Below are 26,169 nucleotides of genomic sequence, written 5' to 3' on the forward strand. Positions count from 1 at the left end.
TTTCTCTGTAACTCTTCCACATAAATGAATAAATCAGTTTTTTAAATCAAACTACTTATATATTAGTGGAAGGCTCTGTTTAAAAAAATGCTTTGACTTCTCCATCATTGTTTACAATGTGTTTACATGATTTACTTTTTTGAGGCATATTTTGAAACTTTCTTGTTCACTTTTTTATATGTTATATATTACATTTACAGTAATTTATTAGAATTATATACTCTTTTAACAGAATATATATCTTATATTTAGTGGTTTGTAGTAATATAAACTATCAAAGAGTTTATCCTATTACTGTTTAAAGAATAACTTTACAGTTCTAATTTGGCTTTGACTCTCATAAAGATGCTTCATTTTTTTGGCAAGATTTATTTTATTTATTTGAAAAGCAGAGTTAGAGAGAGGGAGAGTCACAGAGAGACCTTCCATCTGCTGGTTCACTCCCCAAATGGCCACACTGGCAGGGGCTGGGACAAAATGAAGCCAGGATCCAGGAGCTTTTTCTGGATATTCTATGTGGGTACAGGGGCCCAAGCACTTGAGCCATCCTCTTCTGCTTTCCCAGGCACAGTAGCAGGGAGCGAGATCAGAAGTGCAACAGCCAGGACTCAAACCCGTGCCCATATGGGATGCTGGCATTGCAGCCTAACCCGCTTTGCTGCAACACTGGCCCCAAGATGCTTCTCTAAATCGTTTTCACATATTATTTACAGAAAAGAGATCTTAGTGTAGCAATTCCTTTTGAGGTTCTGATCAGAACCTAACCAGCAGTAGTTAAATGCCATCTTCTTTATGAAGGTGAAATGAATGTGTGTGTGTATATATATATGTATATATATATATATTTCAGGCAGAGTGGACAGTGAGAGAGAGAGACAGAGAGAAAGGTCTTCCTTTGCCGTTGGTTCACCCTCCAATGGCCGCCGCGGCCGGCGTGCTGCGGCCGGCACACCGTGCTAATCTGAAGGCAGGAGCCAGGTGCTTCTCCTGGTCTCCCATGGGGTGCAGGGCCCAAGCACTTGGGCCATCCTCCACTGCACTCCCGGGCCACAGCAGAGAGCTGGCCTGGAAGAGGAGTAACCGGGACAGAATCCGGTGTGCCAGCGCTGCAAGGCGGAGGATTAGCCTATTGAGCCGCGGCGCTGGCCCTGAATTTATATTTTTAAGAGTAGGGGGCCGGCACCATGGTGCACTAGGTTAATTCTCTGCCTGCAGCGCCGGCATCCCATATGGGCGCTGGGTTCTAGTCCTGGTTGTTCCTCTTCCAGTCTAGCTCTCTGCTGTGGCCAGGGAAAGCAGTGGAAGATGGCCCAGGTGCTTGGACTCCTGCACCTGCATGGGAGACTGGGTGGAAGCACCTAGCTCCTGGCTTCAGATCGGTGCAGCTCCAACCATTGTAGCCATTTGGGGAGTAAACCAACGGAAGGAACACCTTTCTGTCTGTCTGTCTATCTCTCACTGTCTGTAACTCTACCTGTCAAATAAATAAATAAAAATCTTTTTTTTTTTTTAAAAGACTAGAAAGTAACTAGGAGCCATTAAATCAATATCCTCTATAATAAGTTATAACACACTTTCAGCAGGTGAAGCAAACACTTTATTGTAATGAATGTTGAGTGTCTCCTGTCCACACTGTTATGGCTTCTGGAGTGAGGGTAAGCAAGGTAGTGAGACTGGAAGTATCAGCCTTGGCAGAAATGGTGTTAGGGAGGATGCTTAGAAAGGCTCTTAAAGCCGGCGCCGCGGCTCACTAGGCTAATCCTCCGCCTAGCGGCGCCGGCACACCGGGTTCTAGTCCCGGTCGGGGCGCCGGATTCTGTCCCGGTTGCCCCTCTTCCAGGCCAGCTCTCTGCTGTGGCCAGGGAGTGCAGTGGAGGATGGCCCAGGTGCTTGGGCCCTGCATCCCATGGGAGACCAGGAAAAGCACCTGGCTTCTGGCTCCTGCCATCGGATCAGCGCGGTGCGCCGGCCGCAGCGCGCCGACCGCGGCGGCCATTGGAGGGTGAACCAACGGCAAAGGAAGACCTTTCTCTCTGTCTCTCTCTCTCACTGTCCACTCTGCCTGTCAAAAAAAAAAAAAAAAAAAAAAAAAAAAAAAAAAAAAAAAAAAAGAAAGGCTCTTAGAGAGAAGTTCACGCTAGGCCAAGAGAACAGTTAACCCAAAAGTCCTTTTGAGTAGGGGATGCTGATACTGATGGACAATGAGAGCAACGTGAAGATGAGTTGGGAAAGAAATGGGAGAGATCCAGGGAGACAGATGTTTGGTCTAATTTATCCTACTCTCATGTTTTCCCAGTTTTGGATGCTCCTGCACATGGAGCTATCCAGTGTGCATTTTTGTAACTGACTTCTTTTCCTCAGCATTGTTTGTGAGATTCAGCCATAGTTTTGCTGGTTGCAGCAACTGGTTTCTTTTTATTTCTATAAAGTATTCCATTATCCAGACAGGCAAAACCAATTCTTTACCTGTTATACTGTGGATTGTCGTTTGTGTTAAGAATATCGCTGCTCTGAATAATCTGTACATACAATTTTTATGCGTTTCTGATGGGTTTATATATTAACTGTTGGACAACTGGTTTTGTAATTACTGAAATTTAGTAGACTCTGCCAACCGGTTCTTCAAAGTGTTTATCCCAGTTTGAACTCCAGCATACATATGTGTGGAAATTCCAGTCGTCCCCACATTCTTATTGGCACCTGATACAGTCTCTAGTCATTCTAGGGATTTTAATCCACTTAATTCATTGTTGTTTAATTTATAAATCCCTAAAAACTAATGAGATTGAACACTTTCTCTATGTTAATTAGCCATGTAGATATCCTTTTGAAAGAAATAACTGTTCAAGTGTTTTTTCATTTCAAACTGTTTTGCAATTAGCTTCTCTGCCCTTGATTTAGTGTAGCTCTCTATTTATTCTGGAAACTATTATAAATATCTTCTCCTACAAGGGCGGCATGCTTTTTCTCTGATAGTGGCATGTTTTTATAAATAGAATTTCTTTTAATGTAGTCAGAGTTTAAATATATTTTGCTTGTAGTTACTGCTTTTGTTTGACCCCTCTTGAGGAATCCTTGTCATCCTAAGGTCATAACTTCTATGTGTTTGTGATAGATGGTAGAGTGAAACCTTTTCTAATTCATGCTTAATAGTTTGGTAAGCAGGAGTAGCTGCCAGAAATTAGGAAGTATGGGTAGTCACTTCAGGGAGTTCCTACGAAGAGACATTTATTTTGTAATTCTTGTCAAAAAATCATAATATGCTTTATTTATTGAGTTATTATGTTTTTATGGAGCTCTGTGCTTTGAACATTACTAAGGTGATCTTGTTAGAGGCTACGAACAGCTCTAGAAAGTGTTGTTATGACCCGTTTACAGATGAAGACACTGAGGTTGAGTGTGTGTAGTTGGTTTCCTGAATATCACAGATGATAACGGAGGAAGTCCAGTCTTTCAGATCCCCAAGCCATGCTCCAAAGCCAAATATCCTCTCAGATTCCATGGGTGCGGGGAACTTACATGGTTCTGTTCATCATTGTGAATGATTAGTAGTATTTTTAAACTGGTCAAAATGGAGGTGCATTAAGAAAATCAATTCTCTATTACAGATAAAGGAAGACCTAGGTCTAAAAAAATATCAGAAAGTGGAAGAGGGAAACGATATTCATACAAATTACCTCAAGAATACAACATAGAGACTGTAGTGGTTGCAGACCCAGCAATGGTTTCCTATCATGGAGCAGATGCAGCCAGGAGATTCATTCTAACCATCTTAAATATGGTAGGCAAACTTTAAAGTGCGCTTGGAATTTTTTCAAGAAAACTCTAAGGAAGAAATGTGTGAGTATTTATAATGAAGTTCTTTAAAAATCTAACTCATCCCTCTTCCTTTCCTTTATTGACATCAGTTAAAATACTGATTTGGTATTTTAGGTATACTAAATTGATCCTTTTCAGAAGCGTCAAAGTCATAATTAGTGTTTCTAGTAGAAAACACCTTTATTGTTAATTTTGATGGGGCAGATCTCCTTCTCTGTTGTTATTTCTTTTTCTGTGCCCTCTTTCCTTCTCTTTTTTAAAAGATGTTGAAATTAGCAGAAATGTTTTGACATTTGTTTATGTGCATGGCCCCATCAAAAGCATTTCAGATTAATTGTGAGGTAGTGTAACAATGGATGTTGATAAGCCACTGCACTCTTACATGGGTATGTAAGATTTAATTTCACATATGATTCTAGCCAATGAGTAAGCCTAATGGCTAGTAGTGAACACGTTAGCTGACTTGAGTGGACAGTTTCTGGTCTGCAGACCTCTAGTTAGTGTCTATCATTTAGAAATATAAGAAAAACAAATACGTTTTGGACCTACTTGCATGCTGTGTCTAGTAAGCCTTCACGAAGGAGTAGGCGATTGCAGCAAAGAGTGGTTCTGTCTTTGAGTGGAGGAGGGGTGATAAATAAAAATAAAAAACCAAAGGCAAATGTCCACTCATAATTCCAGTTATCGTAGAAGGCAAGGTAAGAATCACTTACTCGGGGCTCAGTGTGTTTGACTCTTTTTACTGTTCTGACCGTGGTTTGGCAGTTGTTCCGGTGGGCAGAGTTTTCACACGCTCGGCCCTTCTGTCCTTATTCAGCTCCCTCCTGAATACCCCCATTGGTGCTTGGCACCGGGGAGAGTAGGACAGCCACCGACTTCACCCCCTTCCAAGCGGCAGTCTCTGAGATCAAGGGTTTGCTACACTAGTTACCTGTTTTTAATACAAATTAAATACTTAGTAACTTTTAATAATAAAGGTAAATAAACTACCTTGCTTTCCAGCTTTATTTTTAATAAGGTTTTTCAGCTAAATTGAGACTTCTCCCATGTTTGAACATAAAAACAGAAATGAAAGTGTTTTCAGTGTTACTTCAAGATCTTTATTTTTTTGTCTGTTTTTAGGTTTTTAACCTTTTCCAGCACAAGAGCCTTGGTGTGCAGGTCAATTTTCGTGTGATAAGGCTTATTCTGCTCCATGAAACTCCAGTAAGAAAGTCTTGAACTTTTTACTCAATTAAGTGGGTGAGAAACTGTGTTGGGAAACTTCTTAGTCAGGGGAATGCTAGGGATCTACTTTTATTGACTTAAAATCCAGAAATACCCACTGAGTCACTTACGGTATATATAAAACTGGCCTTTAGTTTCGGTTAATACCTCAATTTTATTCAAAAAAATGGAATGTTCTCAGTTTCCAGGGATCCTGACAACAAACCTTAACTTTCCAAAATGTAATTTTAAGAAGTCATCTTAAGTGACAGTTTTATTCTCTTACTTAAACATGCGGTTTTAAAACTTTTCCTTATCTGTAAGTCATTGTAAATGCAGAATATTCTGTGGCATCATTCTGGCATGCCATTTAACTGGCGGTTTAGAAAACCTTTGTTCTTAAGTTGTCAAAAATAATGAGTTATTTAAATCTAAGAGTTCCACATTCTTAATGTTTCATTGCACCTCTTTCCTTTTTCAGAGTATCATTAAGCAGATTTTGTAATTATTGCACCTTTACAAAGTGTTAAGATTTTTAGCTTAGGCTAAATTAATCCTGAATGTCTTCCAGGTTCTAATTAATGTTATGGTCAGTAGTCTGCTTTAGTAATTCAAGAAATTCCCTTAGTTGGTAGTCCTTTTGTATACCAAAGAACAATTTGCCTTGAAGTGAAATATCTCCTTTTGCAGGCAGATCTCTATATTGGACACCATGGAGAGAAAATGCTAGAAAGCTTTTGTAAGTGGCAACATGAAGAATTTGGCAAGAAGAATGATATACGGTTGGAGATGTCAACAAGCTGGGGAGAAGACATGGCTTCAGTGGATGCCGCTGTTCTTATAACAAGGTAAAGTTTCCAAAGCCAATTAAGTAGCATTCCTCATTCAGTGGCTGTGCTGTTAATCCCATTAATCCCTTAATATAATGCTTTTATTCCAGATTTAGTGTTCCAAAAAATCTTTGGCAAAATGATTTTAATCAAGTCCCTCAATTTAGAACAACTGATTTGTGAACAGCCAAACGATGGCATACTGAAAAATCATTCTGTTACTTAATTCCCAAAAAAATCATTCTTGATTTTTGGTGTCAAAATATAGTTACTGATGTTGATAAGTTAAAACTATGGTGAATGTTCGTTCGTTCTTTCTTTCTTCCTTTTTTTTTTTTTTTTTTTTTTGACTTATTTAGTTGAAAGAGTTAGAGAGGCAGAGAGAGAGAGAGAGAGGTCTTCCATCTGCTGGTTCACTCCCCATATGGCTGCAGAGGCTGGAGCTAAGCCCATCTGAAGCCAGGAGCCAGGAACATCTCCCTGGTCTCACACGTGGGTGCAGGGGCCCAAAGACTTGGGCCATCTTCTGCTGTTCTCACAGATGCATTAGCAAGGTGCTGAATTGGAAGTGGAGCAGCTGGGACTCAACTGGTGCTCCTATGGGATGCTAGCATTGCAGGCTGGGGCTTTAATGTGTTGTACCACAGCCCTGGCCTCATTATGGTAAATCTTTGGTGGAGCTTCAGAGTTATTAACCTAACTGTTTTTCAGTCATTGCCATATAAAGAAACTTAAAATGTTAAATTCAATAATGGACAAACTTTCTGAGCCCATCCGAGAAAAGAGTTACAGTTAATTCTCTAGTTAATTAATTGTAAGCTGGATTGTAAGTATACTACTGACAAATATTTGTAATAGAGCAGTAAATATAACATGTAAATATAAAGTGAAATAAATACCAATAGTATACTCTACATGAGCACTTCATATTAGTAATTAATAATTACCTTATTAGTATTCCATGAATTTGGCTTATTGTAGAGCTAGCAAAAATGAATGATAATTCATTGTTCTCTAGCAGTTTGATTTTAATCGTTAAAGTTGTTGGCATTTCACATTGCAGAAAGAGCAGTAGCATACTTTAATATGATACTTTGAAATGAGTCTGTTTAAGGAATAGCAATTCCCTATTAGTGAGGTATATCAAAACAATCGTAATTATAAAAAATACATAAAGATGAAAAAAAGGCTTCATGCAAGAATACAACTGGACTTCCACTTCCAGCCATGTAGCTGAAACTGATACAGGATTTCCACAATGAACAGCCATAAAACCGGAAACTATTTATGAGGCAATTGCTTTCCATCATTGGAGAATAAGCTGTACCAGACTGCAATCGTTGAAAGGATGAAAATTTATTGGGCAGCCCCACAGGAGGCCCAGTGTTGTGGCTGGAGACAATTTTTTGATTAGTACAGCAAGGAGAAATTTAGGTAGAGCACAGTGGTCCTACTGAGGGCACAAGAAGCTAGTTTTCGGTGCGTGGAAAGGTGCCAAGGAGTGCATGCACAGATTATCCGTGAGAACTTGGCAAGCATAGTTCTGAATGTATTCTGTTAGAAAATGCCCCAAATCTACCAGAGTATTCCCGCTAGAGCTCAGATTTTTAAAAGATGCTAGGAACTGAGCCAGTTCAGGCCACAGGAGTAGAGCAACCTTGTGATTCCTTGTCATCACTGCTAGTATTTACTTGTGGAAACAGAGAGGCCTTGCTTTCCTGGTAAAGGCTGTGATGTGAAAGCCTGCTTTCGAACTGTCCCTTCTAAAGTTTGAAACTATGCAAAGGCAGGACCTTAGGGGTGGCTGAGTTTAGATGTTGAATCCCACAGATTTGCAGAGGTTGTAATGCATCCTAGGCTTTTGATATTCTCCTGACTGAAAGATAGAGTCAAACTTAGCCACGTTCGGAGTGATGAACTACCTCCTTCAACTCTTAAGAGGAGGTACTCTAAAAAAGGTAATAGGATCCTAAGTATCTATGATATATTATCCACAGTGTCTAAAACATAATAAAAACTGGTTGAAGAAACATGAAAATGTGACCCACGGTCAAGGAAAAGTAATCCGCAGAAGCAGATCCATAAGGTGGCCTGGATGTTGGTAAAGCAGATTAATGTCATCGTAATTGGTGTCTCATAAGAGAATGAGAGTGGGTGAGAAAAGTGACTTGAATCATAACAAAGGAAAATCCCCCAAATGGGATGATAACCAACAAAGGTAGGCCTAGGCAGATTGTAGGAAAGCTGCTGAAAACCAAAGCTAAAGTAATTCCAGGTGCCACGGAGGAAGTCAGAGTGGTAGAGATGAGCGTAAGGGAGGCAGAAGGTGGAAGATGTGCCCTGGGGACTGTGCAGGGTTCCTTGATATTCAGGTTGGGTCTCCAAAGGGCACATGGATGGCACAGCAGCCTGAACAGCACAGAAGCGAGAAATAAGGGGAGCCTTGAGCCTGCTAGAGGAGTGCTGTCTGCCTGGGCTCAGGTCCTGCCGGGGGAAGGGCGGACAAGTAAAGGCCTTGACTTTCAGCCAGGGGCAGGGGCTGGGCAGGGGTTCATGCCTTGGCCATTTACTGGGGAATGGATGTTTATCTTGTATTCATACAATAGAATACTCATTAAACTGCTAGTAAAAGCAAGAGCATGAGTGAGTGTCAAAGATATTAACTATGCCAAGTGAAAAAGCCAAATTAAAAACAGAGATTAAAAGAATGATTCCATTTATATAAAGTGTTAGAGCAGACAAAATTCATCTGTGGTGTCAAAGATTACCTGTTTTGAGTGGACAAAATGAAAACAGGCAGAAAGAAACCTTCTGTGGAAATGAAAGTATTCTGTACATTGTTTTGAATACCTGAGTTTCTACATTTGTCAGAATTCATCAAGCTGTTCCCTTAAATTGTATGCACTTTTTTTTTTGTAGATTTTACCACTTTAAAGTGTTTGAAAAATAATATGGTTAAATTGCAGTTGGTAGAAGGATAGGAAGAAGTCCTATGTGGATGAAGCAGAGAACCATTGGGATATAGTTTGAGGTGACTGTGGAGAGTTAAACAAGGCTCCAGATTATGCAGACCATATTTGCCATAATGGAGATTTCTTCTTCATCTAAGAGCAAGGAGAAGCCGCTCTTATCTCCTTAAGCAAGACAGTAACATTATTATATTTCTGTTAAGATGGTGTAATTCTGGCTATAGTGTAAAAACGGAACACAGTTGATGTCCATCAGCCATTTAGAAGGTTATTGCAGTTGCCCATGTGAAAGAAGCATAGGCTTAGTTGTTGATGAAGAAAAGAGGTTCACAGAGAGGAAACACTGACAAAATTTGATGATCATGCAGATATGACCTTTGTTTTTATAAATACTAGCTGATGACTTGATGCCTGTGAGTCTCGTTACGATATCAGCTGATAAAAACAGTAGTACAGTATTAAGATGTGAAAGAGTAACACTGAGCATACAATGAACATTCAGTAATTTTTCCAAATGTAAATAATTACATAAGAAAAATCCTTTGCAAGCTTTTATTCACGTGGAAGACTTACTTCAGAAAAACATTTCATTGTACCGTTATACTATAAATGTTTCTAACTGCCAGTTTTGGCAGCACTTGGTTAAAATCCACTTTCATCTTTTTATTCCATCCTGCATTCTTTTTGACACATTTGAAAATCAACTATTTTTGCTGAAGGTTTTCTCTAAAGATTGAGACGATATTTAGGGAGTTCAAGTTTAATATGTTAAATATTTATTAATAGTAATTTATAAACCTATTATAGCTAATTTAAATGAGAAAGCAATGTATAAACTTCCTGACACTGGAAATTGTGAGACAAATACTACTTCTGTTTTATTCTGTCAGCTCTCTACAGCTTGTACAAGCGTATTTAATACTTTATGTTTTTCACTTGGTTAGCTTTCTTTGCACTGGGATTTTTGCTTTAAGTTCACTGAAGAGTTCAGTAAAATATTGAAACTTGAAATATTTTATTTGTTTGAAAGAATGTAGTCCACCTTGTATGCCAGAGCTATTGGATTTTTACTAAGTAATTCATACTGGACTAACTTGCCTCCCAAATTCTATTAGTCTGTTGGGTCTGATAGTTACCAAATAATGCAAAAGGAAGAAGATATATTTAACTGTATTAAATAGTCAAATATACTAAGTTTAAAAGCAAAATATAGGGAGTGAGCATTTAGCCTAGCAGTTAAGACACCCTTCTCACACACCAAGACCCTGCTCCCGACTCTAGCTTCCTGAGAGCAGAGTTAACAGCTCACATAATTAGGTTTCTACCCACTCACATGGGAGACCTGGATTGTGTTCCAGACTCCTGGATTCATTCCCAGCACAGCCTTGGCCATATGTGGGTATTTCTGAGCAGTGAACCAGTGGATAAGAAATCTTTCTTTCTCTTCATATATATATTTATAAATGAATATATATATTTATATGTATATAAATGTATACACACATATATTTAATATTATATGTATACTTGTCTCTTTTCCTGTCTGCCTCTCAAATAAATTCTTTTTTTTTAATTTTTTTTTTGTTTGTTTTACAGTCAGAGTTACAGAGAGAGCTAGAGACAGAGAGAGAGGTCCTCCATCCGTTGGTTCACTCCCCAGATGGCCGCAAAGGCCGGAGTTGTGCTGATCTGAAGCCAGGAGCCAGGAGCCAGAAGCTTCTTCCAGGTCTCCCATGTGGGTGCAGGGGCCCAAGGACTTGGGCCATCCTCTGCTGCTATCCCAGGCCATAGCAGAGAGCTGGATCAGAAGAGGAGCAGCCGGGACCAGAACCGGTGCCCACATGGGATGCCAGCGCTTTAGGCCAGGGTGTTAACCTGCTGAGCCACAGTGCCGGCACAATAAATTCTTAAAATTTAAAAAAGAAAATACAAACTTGCAGATTAATTTTCTTTAGTTCAATCTGGTTATATTTTCATAGCATTAAGTAAATAGATAGGTAGAAAATGATGTGAAAATAAAATAGTTGGCAATGATTAAGATCTAGAAACAAGAATAAAATTAAATGCAGTAAATTGTTTTAAGAAGTATTTCAAATTCAAAGAAACACGAAAGCATGAATGGAAATTAAGGATGTATATGGGGGTCCGTGCCATGGCGCAGTAGGTTAATCCTCCACCTGTGGTGCCGGCATCCCATATGGGCACTGGTTCTAGTCCTGGCTGCTCCTCTTCCAATCCAGCTCTCTGTGATAGCCTGGGAAAGCAGTAGAAGATGGTCCAAGTACCTGGGCCCCTGCACCCATATGGGAGACCAGGAAGAAGCTCTTGGCTCCTGATCGGCGTAGCTCTGGCCGTTGAGGCCATCTGGGAGTGAACCAGTGGATGGAAGACCTCTCTTTCTGTCTTCCCTTTCACTGTCTGTAACTCTACCTCTCAAATAAATAAATAAAATCTTTTTTTTTAAAAGGAAGTATATGAATGGAAATTAAGGAAGTATGTGATATGTGTATGGCATAATGTAAAGGGTGTGGGATACTGGATATAAATATTTGAGCTTTTTAAACCCAGCATGTCCACTGATAAACAGTGTGGTCTGGACAAGTTATTTAGCCCTATTTATCTTTAGATCTTTCATCTGTACCTGGGCATAATAATACCTACATCATTGTGTATGAGATTCACTAGAGATGATACACTTAAGAACCTAACAGTGTGTTTGACCCCTAGAAAATGACAAATTAAAATAGCTATTTATTTCTAATAGGAAAAGTAGGGAACAATAAATTCAAGGGCAGGAGTTTTAAGCTTGAAGGTTTTTTGACTTCAGCCTGTATTTCTGTACCAGGTTTCCTTTAATACTCTGCCCGTTCATGGTATAAAGAGCAACATGTTGTGCAAGACTAACTACTTGGATCCACAGCCAATTTCAGTAAATGGTGACCTCCAATGCCTGTGTTTTTTCCAGAATGTAATTATCTGACACTTGACAGTTATCTGAAGGAATCTTTCATGATGTCAGCTTCTCAATAAAAAATCTATATTCAGTATATTTACAGCGAGAGTAAAGTGCCAAAGGAAATACCTTAATGCATTTTAAACACTAAGGGTAGCCATTCCTCCTCTATAACTTTCAACACATTTTGTATGTTGCATGGCAAAGCCTTTTTTCTGTGAACTAATCATTTGCTTTATGTGTAGAGTACTGAAGATCATTTTATTCCTTAAATTATATCTAACATTATAATGATAAAAATATGACTATTTTTAAAAGGAAAAATAAATTTATGATAGCTTTAAAATGAAAGTGTGAAGATACTCAACTTTTCTAAAGGGTTAGAAGTAAAATAAAGATTTGAGTTCTTTCAGGGTATTTAATAAGTATCTGAAATTTAATCCCTTTATCTTTTTTTCACAGTTCTCTGCTAACTCGTCACTTATTTTCATTTTACTTATAAAATTGTTTATATAGTGCATATATATTTATTGATTTATAGTAAACATGCATCTTTTCAGTGGTGAAGCTCCCCTTAATGACATTCAGAGTGACAATGTAGATTTAAAAAGATATGTGATTAAACAGGCCATTTTTAATCACATTATTTTGGAGATCCTCCAAGAAACTAGCTCATGCTAAAGTTTAACTTATTCATGGATTTAAGCTTTCTGTTTCATCTTTTTTTTTAAGGCCTTTAAAAAGTATATTTATTTATTTATTTGAAAGCAAGAGTGATGGATTTTTCTATATGTTGGCTCACCCCCCAAATGGCCATTAAGCCAGGAGCCTGAAACTCCATCTGGGTCTCCCATATGCAGTGGTAGGAACCCAAATAAATCCTGGTCATCACCTGCTGCCTCCCAGGCACATTAGTAAGGAGGTGGATTAGAATTGGAGCGGTGGAGCCAGCTCTGTGGCTTGAATGGGTAAAGCCGCCCCATGCAGTACAGGCATCCCATGTAGGTGCTGCTTTAAGTCCTGGCTCTTCCACTTTTGATGGCAGCTCCCTGCTATTGGCCTGGGAAAGCAGTAGAAGATGGCCCAGGCCCTTGGGCCCCATGCACCCATGTGGGAGACCTGGAGGAAGCTCTTGGCTCCCGGTTTCACATCTGCCCAGCTCTGGCCATTGCAGCTGTTTGTGGAGTGAATCAGCGGATGGAAGACTGCTCTTTCTGCCTCTGTCTCTGTCACTCTAACTCTGCCTTTCAAATAAATAAATCTTAAAAAAAAAAATAAAAAGAAGTGGAGGTGAGACTCCATCCAAGACACTCTGATATGGGTGGTAGGCATCCCACATGTAGGCCTCAACATATGCCCATTGGATTTTTTTTTTCAATAAGACTAAAAAAAATCTCAGTTTGCTTGATAATATCTAAAATAATTTTTAATGACTTGCTGCCATAAGATAGAGTCATGAATATTGTTGTCGATTTACAGTTTGTATTCTAGGTCTTTTTGTGTCACTCTCTGTGGGAAGCAGTATAATGTCCTCCCAGAGAGATTCACATTCTGCCCCCAGAACTATAATACACCACCTTCCATGGAAGGAGAGACTTTGCAGATATGATAAAATTATGAATCTTGAGAAAGGATGTGCTGTTGTTCTGAATTACCTGAGAGAATCCAATGGAAGGACCGGAGTCCTGAAACATGGCAGGGAAAGACAGAGGTTCCGAGTCAGAGGAGCTGGAAGAGGCTCCACCGCTGGCTTCACAGGCGGAGGAAGGGGCTGCAAGCCAAAGACTAGAGGCAGTGTCAAGATACCAGAAGACGGCTCATGGCCGAGGACCTCTGCAAGGAATGCAGCCCTGATGCGCTTCGATGCTGGCCTAGTCAGACCCACGTGTAGCTACTGACCTTTAGAACCGCAGGATAACACATCTGTGCTGTTTTAAGCCTCTGAGTTTGTTGTCGTTTGTTAGAACAGCAATAGGAAACCAAAATACTCATTTCTGGAGGGAAGAGTATAGATATAGTATATATCACATAAAATTATTCTCATTTATTTGCCTCTCCATTGAACTCCCTGTGCTCTTAAAGGGAAGTATCCTATGAATATCTTTATATAATGTTGTGGACAGGTTTTGGTATGTATTTAGGGTAAAGCAACAAGCACTTTTATTATCAAAGGGTAGCCATATATAAAGTACTCATTGGGACTGACAAAGTACTTTGTTTTGCCTGTTTGGCAAGCTTTATATAGAGGATCATCCATTCTCCATATCCATGCATCTAGGGCCATAGCAGTGAATTTCAGCACCCTCAGGGGAGGTTTTATTCCCATGTGACCTGGTACCATTTGATTAGGGAAGTCTGAATGAATGCATTGTGTCATTGGAAGAAAAATGTAATAATGCTCAGATCTTTAGCTTTTTTAGGAAACCGTGAAAAGGAAAATAAGACAGAGATTAACTTCCATGTAGTTCATGTTCTTATCCAAATTTCTTATCCAATTTACTTATGATTATATTCAGTTTCTGCTGAATGCTCATCTTAGATAATAATTAAATGTTGGATGCTAAGTGAGGATGTTACTAAGGGGAAATTTTGGCTCAGGGATTAATTTTAGTCTCCTCTAAAATGGGTAATGTTCTAATAAATCCAAGTGTATCTGAGGTAATATATTTGTCAAATTGTTCTGTGCAGTACAATGAAGTAAATAGTTTAAAGCTGACCTAGTGCTTTTAGGCTCATAGTAACAAAAACACAAAACATGTTTTCCCAACTGTCGGTTCTGTGATTTCTTAGTGCAATTTTCATATTTCTGAAATCATGGAGAAGGCATCAGTCTATGTCCCTTGAAAATACTCTTTAACTTTAATGAGAGTTTTTGCCTTTAAATATTACTGAACCGCTTTTGATTTATGTACAATAATTTTGAAAGCTAGCTTCAAACGAATGCCATTGGCAAGTAAAATAGAAAATTTAATAAAATATAGAAATGGCAGAAATATCTTGATTTAATACAAATCACAGAATAATTTTTGAGTGAATCATTTATAGGTATATCCCAGGGCACTATAAAATTCTACAGTGAGGCTTACTCTCTGATGCATCTTCATTCCTGGAAATTAAAGTCTACATTTCCTTTTTTCAATATAAATCAGAACTTAAGCAGAATTTATTGGCCTTCCCACTTGCCAAGGTCTAACAGTATCATTTCCATAAACTCACATAATGAAACTCTGTGAGCACTGAGTCAGCATGAGCCAAGAATGAGAGCTTGAATCCACATGATCACACGACTAGGCAGCAAAAATCAATCAATCAATCAATAGATCTCTATCAGCTACTCACATACACAAATCTTTGAATTTTTTGTAATTAGAAATATGTCTTTTATGAAGTTTGTAAATGCTGCTGGCCATTTGTTTTTTAATGTTAGTGAGAGACACTTTGAGCGCTTTTGGGTAAAAGATCTTGTGTTTCCTTGAACATAATGTACTTTATTCATGTGTTTGCTAAGTGAGCAGAAATGGGCTGTGTGAAGGACTCTGAATGCCCTTGACAATGAGCAGTGCATTTGTCATAGTTTTATCATGTTTGGTTACGGATGAAGTCCCTTGCTTCACATTATGTAAATCAAATAGTCATGTTGCGGCCTCATGCATCATGATATGATGTTTTATATATTTAGAAAAATCACATAAAATCCCTTTCTCTCTACATCTGAGTACACTTTACACTCGGTGATTCTTGGCCCTGTGGTGAAGATTTGATTTTATGTGGTTCTTTGATTTGCTTCATTACCATATTATTCAGTATCATCTGTTTTGGGTATTTTTGTCTCCATTTGTTTTCTGGCAAAGATAATTGAAAAAAAAAAAAAAAGAAAGAAAGAAAGACAAGAGAAGGAGAGCTATCCATCCTTTAATCTGCTTCCCTGGCTGCTTTCTCACAAGTCCTAGGGCCCCTATCACACAACAGCGGTGTTTGTGTGTTATCCTCGCTGAGCCTTCAGGGGAGCCTGTTTCCTTTAGCTGTTCCGTTCCCCTAACCCAGTGCTTAGCAGTGAATGTGGCCCCAAGTCCAGGTGCATAGGCTGTGCTCTGTGCAATGACAGAGGAAGCCATTCATGTTGTTGCACACATAGCCCTAGAATGCGGTGTTGCACAACCTTGTACCCAGGCATGGTGTCCCTACGAAAAGTCAGCTCTCCGTGGCTTATGCTGCCGAGAAATGGCTCAGTGTATTTTGTTAACTGTTTTCAAAAAATCAGCCAGAAAACCTTTCCACTACTTTAAAAAAAAAAAAAAGATTTATTTTATGTATTTAAAAGACAGAGTTACAGGGAGAAGTAGAGACAGAGAGAGGTCTTCCATCCACTGGCTCTCTCCCTAAATGGCTGGAATGGCTGGAGTTGAGCCAATCTGATCTGAAGCCAGGAGCCAGGAGCCTCTTCTGGGTCTCAAACATGGGTACAGGAGCCCAAGGACTTGGGGAATCCTCTGCTGTTTTTCCAGGCCATAGCAGAGAGCTAGATCAGAAGTGGATAAGCCAGGACTCGAACGGGTGCCCACTCGGGATGCCGGAGCTGGAAGTCAGGACCTTAACCTGCTGCACCACAGCGCCATCCTTTGCACTACTCTTTATCTATGTTACATTGAAACCTTGGATATGTTGTGGCACCAGAGAGAGTTTTACTTGTATCACTGGTTTTGAGTGGCAGAGACCAACTTTACTGCAGTTGAGCACCCAAAGTGCTTGTTTGGGAGATGGAGAAGAATCAGGAGGATTTGAAGAGGCAGGCAGGCATCGGGGAGGATGTGAAGAGAGAAACTCTAGGAGTCTCATCTTTTAGTTCTGAAACATTGTTTATGAAATGGGACAACAGTTTCTCCAGATTATATTAGATATAAATGTATTATAAAATTTAATTGTCAATTATCTTAAAAATAGTTGATCTTATTCTTAGTTTTATTAAATCTTTGGAGATGAATGGTATAGCTGACCTAAGTATGTAACTATCAGAATGAATCACTTGATATCTGTTGTTTATGCCCGAGGATTTATCTTTTTTCTGATTTTCTGTTTTTCTCTCCAGGAAAGATTTCTGTGTCCACAAAGATGAACCATGTGATACTGTTGGTGAGTGTAATTAAAAATGTCCACACTTTGGGAGTTTTAGAGATCTGTACACATTTCTCATTTAAACACAAAATGTTGTTTGAGTGTACCGGCTTCAAGGAATAATTTTAGAATATCAGTGATACCTATTTTCTAGATATTCTTTGTCAACATCTCAGTTATTAATAAATAAGCTAAAAGTCATGTTAAAGCCATATATTTGAGATAATTTTAAAACTGCTTTAATACTATTATCAGTTTTTTATTATTTTTCCAGAGATACAAGAATGTGTTCATTATAAATGCTTAAAGTTCTTTGCAGATTGTGTCAAAAGAGAGTCTATTTAATTACCTGTCTTGTGAGGCTTCCTTGTACATAAACTAGTGAATTTTCCATGTTTTGCATTATCATCCAAAATTCTTAAACCATAGCCATTAGACTTCATGAAGCTACAGTTCTTCTAATTTCAAGACAATGTTAAAATAAATGCATTCAAATTAATATAATTTTACCCATCCAGATATACCAAATTTTAAGTAACATAGCTCTATGTAAAAAGCTGTTACTGGTAAAGTATGGTTAAGAGTGGTAATCTGATTTTGGCATATCATTTAGGGTTAATTTATATAGGATAATAAATATTTTAACTGAACCATCCATTTATGTGATTTATTCATTATAAGATGAACAATAAATACAAAGGATAGAAATATACCAAAGAGTTGCGTGTATTTAAGACAATTTTATCTAGTTCCTTTAACTCAAGTTCTCATCAGTCTCCTCATATATTCAAAATCTTAGCTAATAAGTGGGAAATCATCATAGTGGTAGAAAGTAGATGTTGGTGGAATCCAGTGAATATTTGGCACAGAAGTGACGATCAGCATGCATTCTTTACACATGTAAAGAAAAGTTGAATTGATTTAGGGAGGACCTCCCTAGAGGTAACTCAGGGGCCTCTGCAAGTTTTCGTCCCCTTTTCGTGCTCAAATTTCCAGACACTAAAACTTGATGTATTGTTGCAGTCACCTTAACCACAGAAGCTTTTGACTACCAATAAAACGTGCCTCAAAATCATTATCTTTCCTCCTCTTAAGCAGCTAGGTTGGCCACCAGTCCTTCCAAACTTTAGTAGAGACAGATTAGATTATTGTGTTGTTTGAGCACAGGCCGTGGCTTCCAAATTATCCACACATACTGCCTCTCTATATCATGTAAGCAGGCATATTTTTGTATCTTGCTAAATAGGCTCATTGAAAATATCATACATATTTGTGATATATGTGATTTATGAAACTTATTGTATGGTTTAGAACACCTCTGAATCATGAAGTACTTCAGTGTGTTGGATCCGGGAGAGTGATTTAACCAGTTCTTGTTTCTATTCATCATATCCATTAGGCTGTTGGTAAACAGCAGTTCTATATCTTAGGGTATGGAAAAACTCCGTGGCTTTTTGAAATCTCTGTGTGTGTTTTCCTGAGTGCTTGAGTTCTCGTGGTCACTTCTGGCATACCTGAGGCTAGTTACCCCTTCTGTTCCTCATGGATGTTCTTTTTCTTTGCTCAGATACAGGGAAAGCTCTTTTCCTGTGTGGTCTTATGTAGAGTAAAAATCAGAAATGTTTCATCATGAAAACTGGTAACAACCAAGTCACAGTAGACGCTTCCCCGCAAATCCCACACAACTCTTCTTGTCACACCAACCATGCCTCTGTCTAGGATTCCATACTCCAACAAGATTTGTAAGAACAGTTGTGAGGGGGCCAGCACTGTGGCGTAGTAGGTAATGCAGCCGCCTGCAGTGCCAGCATCCCTTATGGACACAGGTTCTAGTCCAGGCTGCTCTACCTCTGATCCAGCTCTCTGCTATGGCCTGGGAAAGCAGTAAAAGATGACCCAAGTCCTTGGGCCCCTACATCCGTGTGGAAGACCTGGAAGAAGCTCCTGGCTCCTGGCCTCAGATCAGCGCAGCTCCGGCCGTTGAGGCCAATTGGGGAGTGAACCAGCAGATGGAAGACTTCTCTCTCTCTCTACCTTTCCTTCTCTCTGTGTGTAATCCTTTCAAATAAATAAATAAATCTTAAAACAGAACAGCTGTGAGAAGTAGACTTGTGGTTGCCACCCCATCATCCTTGAGTCTGCCACCAGGGTACGGTTGCAGTGCTTCGTTAGGAAAGCGACACCCCTTAGGGAGGGCCATTGTTGGCCGCCTCATGGGACCATCTCAGCAGCTTGGGCCTAAGCCAGTCTGTATATGGCATCCCCTGGTTGGGACGTGTGACCTGTCCCTCATGTTTGCCTCATTTGGCTGCAGAAAGGGATGTTTTGATGACGAGAACCTTTTCAGAATGTTCCCATCGAGAGAAATAAGGAGGAAGGCAACCCGCAGCACTGTAGTCATAAGGGAAGCCAGCCTGGGGATGAATCTGTGCTCTTACCCTGCAGAACACAGAGGGGGGTGAGCCAGCAGATGGAAGATCTCTCTGTCTCTGACTCTGTCTGTCTTTCTCTATCACCCTGCCTTTCAAATAAAATAAAATAAGATGAAATAAAAAGAACAGAAGGCTATGAGGCAGCATTAATAACCTCTGTTATTAAGAGAAATCTGATGAAGTACTCTCTGACACTTAAAAAATTAAGCAACCCTATAAAGCTTATCAATATTCTTTGTAGTTGTCTCTATTGTAATGAAACAAAAGACATTTAGAGTTCATACTGATATAACAGTTATTTATACACATTTTTAAATCTCCCCACATAATGCCAATGTCGTATTTTTTGTCGGCTGTTGTTCTTGTCAGTATATACTTCTTTCCTCGTTTGTCTGTAAGTGATGTGAAGTCAGCCCATTTCAGTTTGCATATTGTCATGAAAATACTCAAAGAGGAAGAAGGAAGGAAAGTTTGGATAATGTGGGCTTGAGATAACTTTAATCTGGTAACTCTCTAGGCATCTTGAGAGGGGACAGAAAGGACAGAAATTAAAATTTGTAAGATTCCATGAGTAACTCGTCTTGTAAATGGAAGAAATGCCTCTCCCATAAAAACAATGGTATGATTCATGCTTTGGATTCTAATGCAAACAGTTCTTTCACAGACATTGGTTCTGTAACAGAACCAACAGATCATGGATTTTAAAATCGGACATCTAGGTTTATCAGACTCTGTTATTTATTATCTGTGTAATGTGGACATGCTGTTTAATGTCTTGAAAGCTTGGATTTCATCCCTTTAAAATAGAGGTTGTGTTGTTGGCTGTTTCACAGGATGTGGTAAAACGGTGACACTTACAAGGCAGCTGGTTGTCACAGGGGCTCAGACACGGCACCCGCCATTGCTCCCTCTTGCTCTCTGACTCCCACCCAGACAGGTTGCAGGTTTGCCTGTCATCAGCATTACCAAGTGGTGGTGCTGATCTCTACCTCTGATATTCTGAGTATGATGAGACTCTGCTTTTCCCTATAACATGATGCTTTATATAATAGATAAAAGTACAACCAGAACACTGACTGTAAAAAAGAAAAAAACACCTTTGAGTGAAATTCTAGGATAAAATTGTGGGTGGTGAATATTAACTCAGAAAAAATACCTTTTATTTACCAGTATTGTAATTTTCAAACAGTGGGATATTTTGCTGATTTCACAAGTCCAAAAGTATGTGCATTTTCAGTGAATTGGGCTGTGGCAGTGTTATAGAGTATTACAAATAAGCACCTCAGTTGATAAGTTGTATTTTCTTATTAAGCTCATATTAGAAAAGCTACTGAGAGGGTAAAAGGGAAAACTACTTTTTGTCACTGACTCAGTTATATAATTTTTGAAAAATTTATTTATTTTATTTGAAAGTCATTTACAGAGAGAGAGAGGAGAGGCAGAGAGAGAAAGAGAGAGGTCTTCCATCTGCTGGTTCACTCCCCAGTTGCCCACAACAGCCAGAGCTCAGCTGATCTGAAGCCAGGAGCCAGGAACTTCCTCTGGGTCTCCCACGCGGGTGCAGGGGCCCAAGGACTTGGGCCATCTTCTACTTCTTTCCAGGCCATAGCAGAGGATAGCTGGATCGGAAATGGAGCAGCCGGGACTTGAACTGGCATCCATATGGGATACAGGCACTGCAGGCGGCGGATTTGCCCACTGCTCCACAGCACCGGCCCCAATTATATAATTTTTAAAGTTTCAGATACTGATATTCAGTTTTGAATCAATGCCTTATTAAAATTGTGTCATAGATTCAAATTTTTAAAAAATCTTACATTTGCTGGACTGTAGTGGTATACTGAAATTTCAGAAGAAATTCAGTATGCAAGTGATAACTACCCATGTTTTGGTATTGCTGGTGAAGTTAGCCTTAATTTTCATGTAGGCAGAATAAGGATCCTCCAAAATGCAGTTATACTAATCCCTGGAAAATGACCATGTTACATAAAGCGGCAAAGAGGAATTGTAAATGGAATTAAGGCTGCCAATCAACAGACTTGAAGAAAAGAGAAAGATGATCCTGGATCACCCTGGGTTTTACAAGTGGAAGAGCTGCGGCAGAGGAGTTCAGAGTCGAGGGAGGTGGGATTACTAAAGAAAGAGATGCTGCATCAGTGAGCTTCTCATTCTTATAATGAAATACAAGCTGCTTTGCAAAACAAACAAACAAAAAACTGTGTGACTGTGTATTCCAGTTAAAGATAGAAACAGTTCTGGATACTGGCAGTCAAAATTGGGCAGGTCCCAGGGGTTCTGCCTGTGATGAAGGTGTCCTCGCTGGCAGAGTCCCAAGGTGACACAGAGTATCACATGGCAAAAGGTAGGGTGTGTGTGTGTGTGTGTGTGTGTGTGTGTATGTATGTGTGTGTATGTATGTATCTGGTCTCTGTCACTCTCCTTTTAAACTTAATCACAAGAGTTGCATTATAATGGCCTACTACAATATATTCACTTCTTCCTTTTATTTATTTATTTATTTATTTATTTATGACAGGCAGAGTGGACAGTGAGAGAGAGACAGACAGACAGAAAGGTCTTCCTTTGCCGTTGGTTCACCCTCCAATGGCCGCCGTGGCTGGCGCGCTGCGGTCGGCGCACCGCGCTGATCCGAAGGCAGGAGCCAGGTGCTTCTCCTGGTCTCCCATGGGGTGCAGGGCCCAAGCACTTGGGCCATCCTCCACTGCACTCCTGGGCCACAGCAGAGAGCTGGCCTGGAAGAGGGGCAACCGGGACAGAATCTGGCGCCCCGACTGGGACTAGAACCCGGTGTGCCGGCGCCGCAAGGTGGAGGATTAGCCTAGTGAGCCGCAGCGCCGGTCTATATTCACTTCTAAAAGGCCATACCTCTAACTTCCATAGTTGAACTAAATTTTTACCCTCTTAACACCACTACCCTGAATCTTTGGGGTTTAAACTCCTGCATGAGTTTGGGGGTCAAACCATATTCAAACTGTAGCCGATAGGATGTCAGAAGGATGTGACCTGCCATTGTTGGTTTTGAAGGGAGGGGAGGGGACTGCAAGGGAAGACCATGAGCTGCTCTAACACGGGAGAAAAGCAGAGAAATAGAAATCTCTCACAGCCTCTAGAAGTAAAGCCAGAAAACCCTGCCAACACCTTGATTGTAGCCAGTGAGTTTTCTAACCGAGGGAACCACAAAAGAAAAAATTTGGATGTTTTAAGAAACTAAGTGTGTGATAAATTTTTACAACAGCCACAGGAAGTCAACACGTTTTCTCCTAAGTAATCACCCATCCCCATCATTTATGGAGACGAAATAAACAAACAGTGATGCTGTCACAGGATCAGAGGTGTGGTCGGAGGTTCTGGCTCTATGGTTGGTGTTGAGAACTGGCAAAGGGTTGAGAGAAGGTAAAATTATCAATCATAAACATGATATATATGTAGAAAAAGTTTGACAAGCACAGGCTGTGCTAGCAAACATTTAATTATAGCCATCATTTTTAGCTGAGAAGTTAGACCAAACAAGTAAAATGTCTGTGCCATCCCTCAAAACTGAAAGAAACTGAATCAAGTAATTAAAACCTTCCCAAGAAAATACTAGGCTCTGATAATGATACAGATGATTTCTACTAAAATGCCGAAGAATAGATCATTCCAATGTTGCATAAACTCCTTTCTAGTTTAGAGAATAGAAATAGGGAAAATTAAAACCTTATAATTTCTTGTCAGATCCTGAGAGGACATGAAAAAAATCAAAACCAAGTATTAGCAGATATTATCTCACAATGTATTTGTTAAATATTCACGTAGGAGTATTTTATTTTAGATTTATTCCAGAAATACAAGGGCAGCTTCGCATTTGAAAATCTTAAAATGTGACTGTGTATTCCAGTTAAAGATAGAAACCATATGATCATTTTATTTTTCTAAAGGAAATGCATTTCATACAATTCAAAACATACTTGCAATTTAAGCAAAGCTTTTGGCAACATAGAAAATAACCACTAATAGTTATTTATTAAAAAGCATCTTTTTTAAAGCAGTGAAGCATTAAAACCATTTCTTCCCAAATCAGAAACAGTTAGTAGACTCTGCTATCACAGCATCTGTTCAGCAATGTGCTGGAAATGTGATCAAGTGAATAATCTGATTATCTACATAAAGGAAAACCTCAGAGAACATGGAATTATTAAACTATGAGAATTAATAGGAGAATTTTGCATGATGGTTATATATTATACAATGCAGTAATCATGTCATTACTGCAATAACCAGTTGCATTGTATATACCAATAATAGGCAGTGAAAATCTAATTAAAGTTCTATTTAATATATAGGAAAATAAAGTGCTTTGAAATGCATATTATGCAAATATGTAAGACATATGTAAAATATTATAAAGTATATTGCAATTCAATAAAGAATATGTAGCTTGGGGCCAACCCTGTGGTGCAGCAGATTAAAACCTTGGTCTACAGGGCCAGCATCCTGTATGGGCACTGGTTCGGGTCCCAGCTGCTCCACTTCTGATCCAGCTCCCTGCTAATGCACCTGGGAAAGCAGCAGTGGATGGCCCAACTGCATGGGCCCCAGTAACCCCATAGGAGGGCAGAAGAAGCTCCTGGCTCCTGGCTTAGGGCTGGCCCAGCCCTGGTCATTGTGGCCATTTGGGGAATGAACCACTAGATGGAAGATGGATCTCTCTCTCTCTCTCTCTCTCTACCTCTACCTCTACCTCTACCTCTCACCCTAAATCTGCCTTTCAAATATGTAAAAATAAATCTTAAACTAGCTTAAGGAAGGGATAAACCTTAATCACAATCTGAAATGTTAAATATGATATAAATGTTGATTTCTCTCAAATTGATCAATAGATATAATGACTTCCTTAAAAATTCTGAGAATTTTGAAGGAACTTGATATACTGATTCTAAATATTATATGTAATGGAACTTAATCCAAAGAATTGTTAAGACCAATGAAGAAAAAATAGGGAGAGGGAATCTGTTTATCAGAAGAAGAGAATATGACTTGCACATATTTGGGAAATGAAAATATACAATAGATTGCTTGGTAAAGCACTGTTCAGAAAATCATGTTAAAAAATTATTCACATGATGGAATGGGGGAGGGAGCGGGAGATGGGAGGGTTGCAGGTGGGAAGGAAGTTATAGAGTAAAAGCCATTGTAATCCAAAAGCTGTACGTTGGAAATTAATTAAATAAAAGTTTAAAAAATTATTCACATGGAAAAAAATTTGAAGTTAATTCTATCATTTAAATTTGTAAAATAGAAGAAAATATAGAAAAATAATTTTTAATTTTTGAGTTGAAGAGTTCTTAAATAGGGCACAGAGATGCTAATAAAGGAAATGTTTGATCAATTATATTCATACTTACAGTTTCTGTATATCAAAAGAAAAAGAAAGTGGGGAAAAAAGATAAGCTTCTATGAGGAATGAGATGCCTTACGTTCATGAATTTTAAGGTACCTTCAGTTGTTGATTTCAGGACATGCCACTATTTTGTGTATCACTAAACAGAAAAAATACAATGTGATACATTTTAATTCTAAGACATTACTGAATTAAGGTATTGCAATGTGAAATAACATGAATCTTGGAATTAGTCATTTACAGTATTAGCAACACAAATAACCAGCGAAGTATTAGAACCCAGATTATAGAAACAACTTCTAAAAATCAGTATGTAAGAAACAAACAACTAGACATATTTAATGGGGGCAAAAGACACTAATATCCAGTGTTAGAAAATGGTAGATGAAGGGTAAATTTACAAAAGTGGAAAGAGACTCAACTTCATTAGTAATAAGGGAGGTGAACGTTGGTGTCACAAGCCTGACATTACCAATGATGGCAACTATGTGAACTGAAGGCAGCACTTCAGGAGGGAAAATTGTTGCAATCATTCTGGGAACCTTTTGACAGTATCCATCAAAACTGGTCTCTGTCTCTGTCTCTCTGTCTCTCTGTCTCTCTCTCTCCATGCCCAAGAGAATCTTATGTATACTAAATACATGTAATAGAATATTAATATTCATCAATTCAGAGTAAATTATTTGATCAATATTTGATGAATCTAAAAACTGAAATGTATCTCTAATATATATAAAATTTGTATATACACTTCACAGATTAATCATAGATATATATTTACATATATGTATGTGTTTATGTATATACGAGTACATACAATTATATTAGTTATACAACTAATATTAACAGAAAAGTCTCCAACTGTTGGGAAGCTAACTAAAAAGTTTCCAATATTCTTATTCTGTCTTGAATCCTAGTATTTACAATTGGCAAAATCAATATTCAGCAGGTTCATTGTACTCATTTTTGGGTGTCAATCAAATTCACAAGTCTTTTTTTTTTTTAAATTTTTTTTTGACAGTTAGACAGTGAGAGAGAGAGAGACAGAAAGATATTCCTTCCATTGGTTCACCCCTCAAATGGCTGCCACAGCCGGTGCGTTGCACTGATCAGAAGCCAGGAGCCAGGTGTTTCCTCCTGGTCTTCCATGTGGGTGCAGGGCCCAAGGACCTGGGCCATCCTCCATTGCTTTCCCGGGCCACAGCAGAGAGCTGGACTGGAAGAGGAGCAACCGGGACAGAATCTGGCACCCCAACTGGGACTAGAACCTGGGGTGCCGGTGCCGCAGGTGGAGGGTTAGCCTAGTGAGCCACGGCACTGGCCCCCAAGTCTTTTTTTTTTTTTTTTAATATTTATTTATTTGGAAGGCAGAGTTACACAGAGGGAGATATGCAGAGTCAGAGAAGTCTTCCATCTGCTGATTCACTCCCCAGATGGCTGCAACAGC

The 26,169-nt window shown here is 39.1% G+C and overlaps 1 protein-coding gene across 4 annotated transcripts in view; it reads left to right on the forward strand.

The window, feature by feature from the left end:
- Window positions 1–26,169, forward strand: part of ADAMTS19 (ADAM metallopeptidase with thrombospondin type 1 motif 19) — a 223,286-nt gene that overhangs the window by 61,513 nt on the left and 135,604 nt on the right. For all 4 annotated transcript variants that reach the window (XR_011389707.1, XM_051844182.2, XM_051844183.2 and 1 more), the window contains 4 exons: window positions 3,609–3,781; window positions 4,942–5,025; window positions 5,716–5,873; window positions 16,864–16,907. Coding sequence is in view for 3 of the 4 variants with exons in the window: in XM_051844182.2 (XP_051700142.2) it covers window positions 3,609–3,781; window positions 4,942–5,025; window positions 5,716–5,873; window positions 16,864–16,907 (459 nt within the window). In the remaining variant the exon portion in view is untranslated. The remainder of the gene's footprint in view (window positions 1–3,608; window positions 3,782–4,941; window positions 5,026–5,715; window positions 5,874–16,863; window positions 16,908–26,169) is intronic.

This window comes from Oryctolagus cuniculus, chromosome 6, assembly GCF_964237555.1.
Source record: "Oryctolagus cuniculus chromosome 6, mOryCun1.1, whole genome shotgun sequence".
In the NCBI taxonomy this organism is placed as follows: domain Eukaryota; kingdom Metazoa; phylum Chordata; class Mammalia; order Lagomorpha; family Leporidae; genus Oryctolagus; species Oryctolagus cuniculus.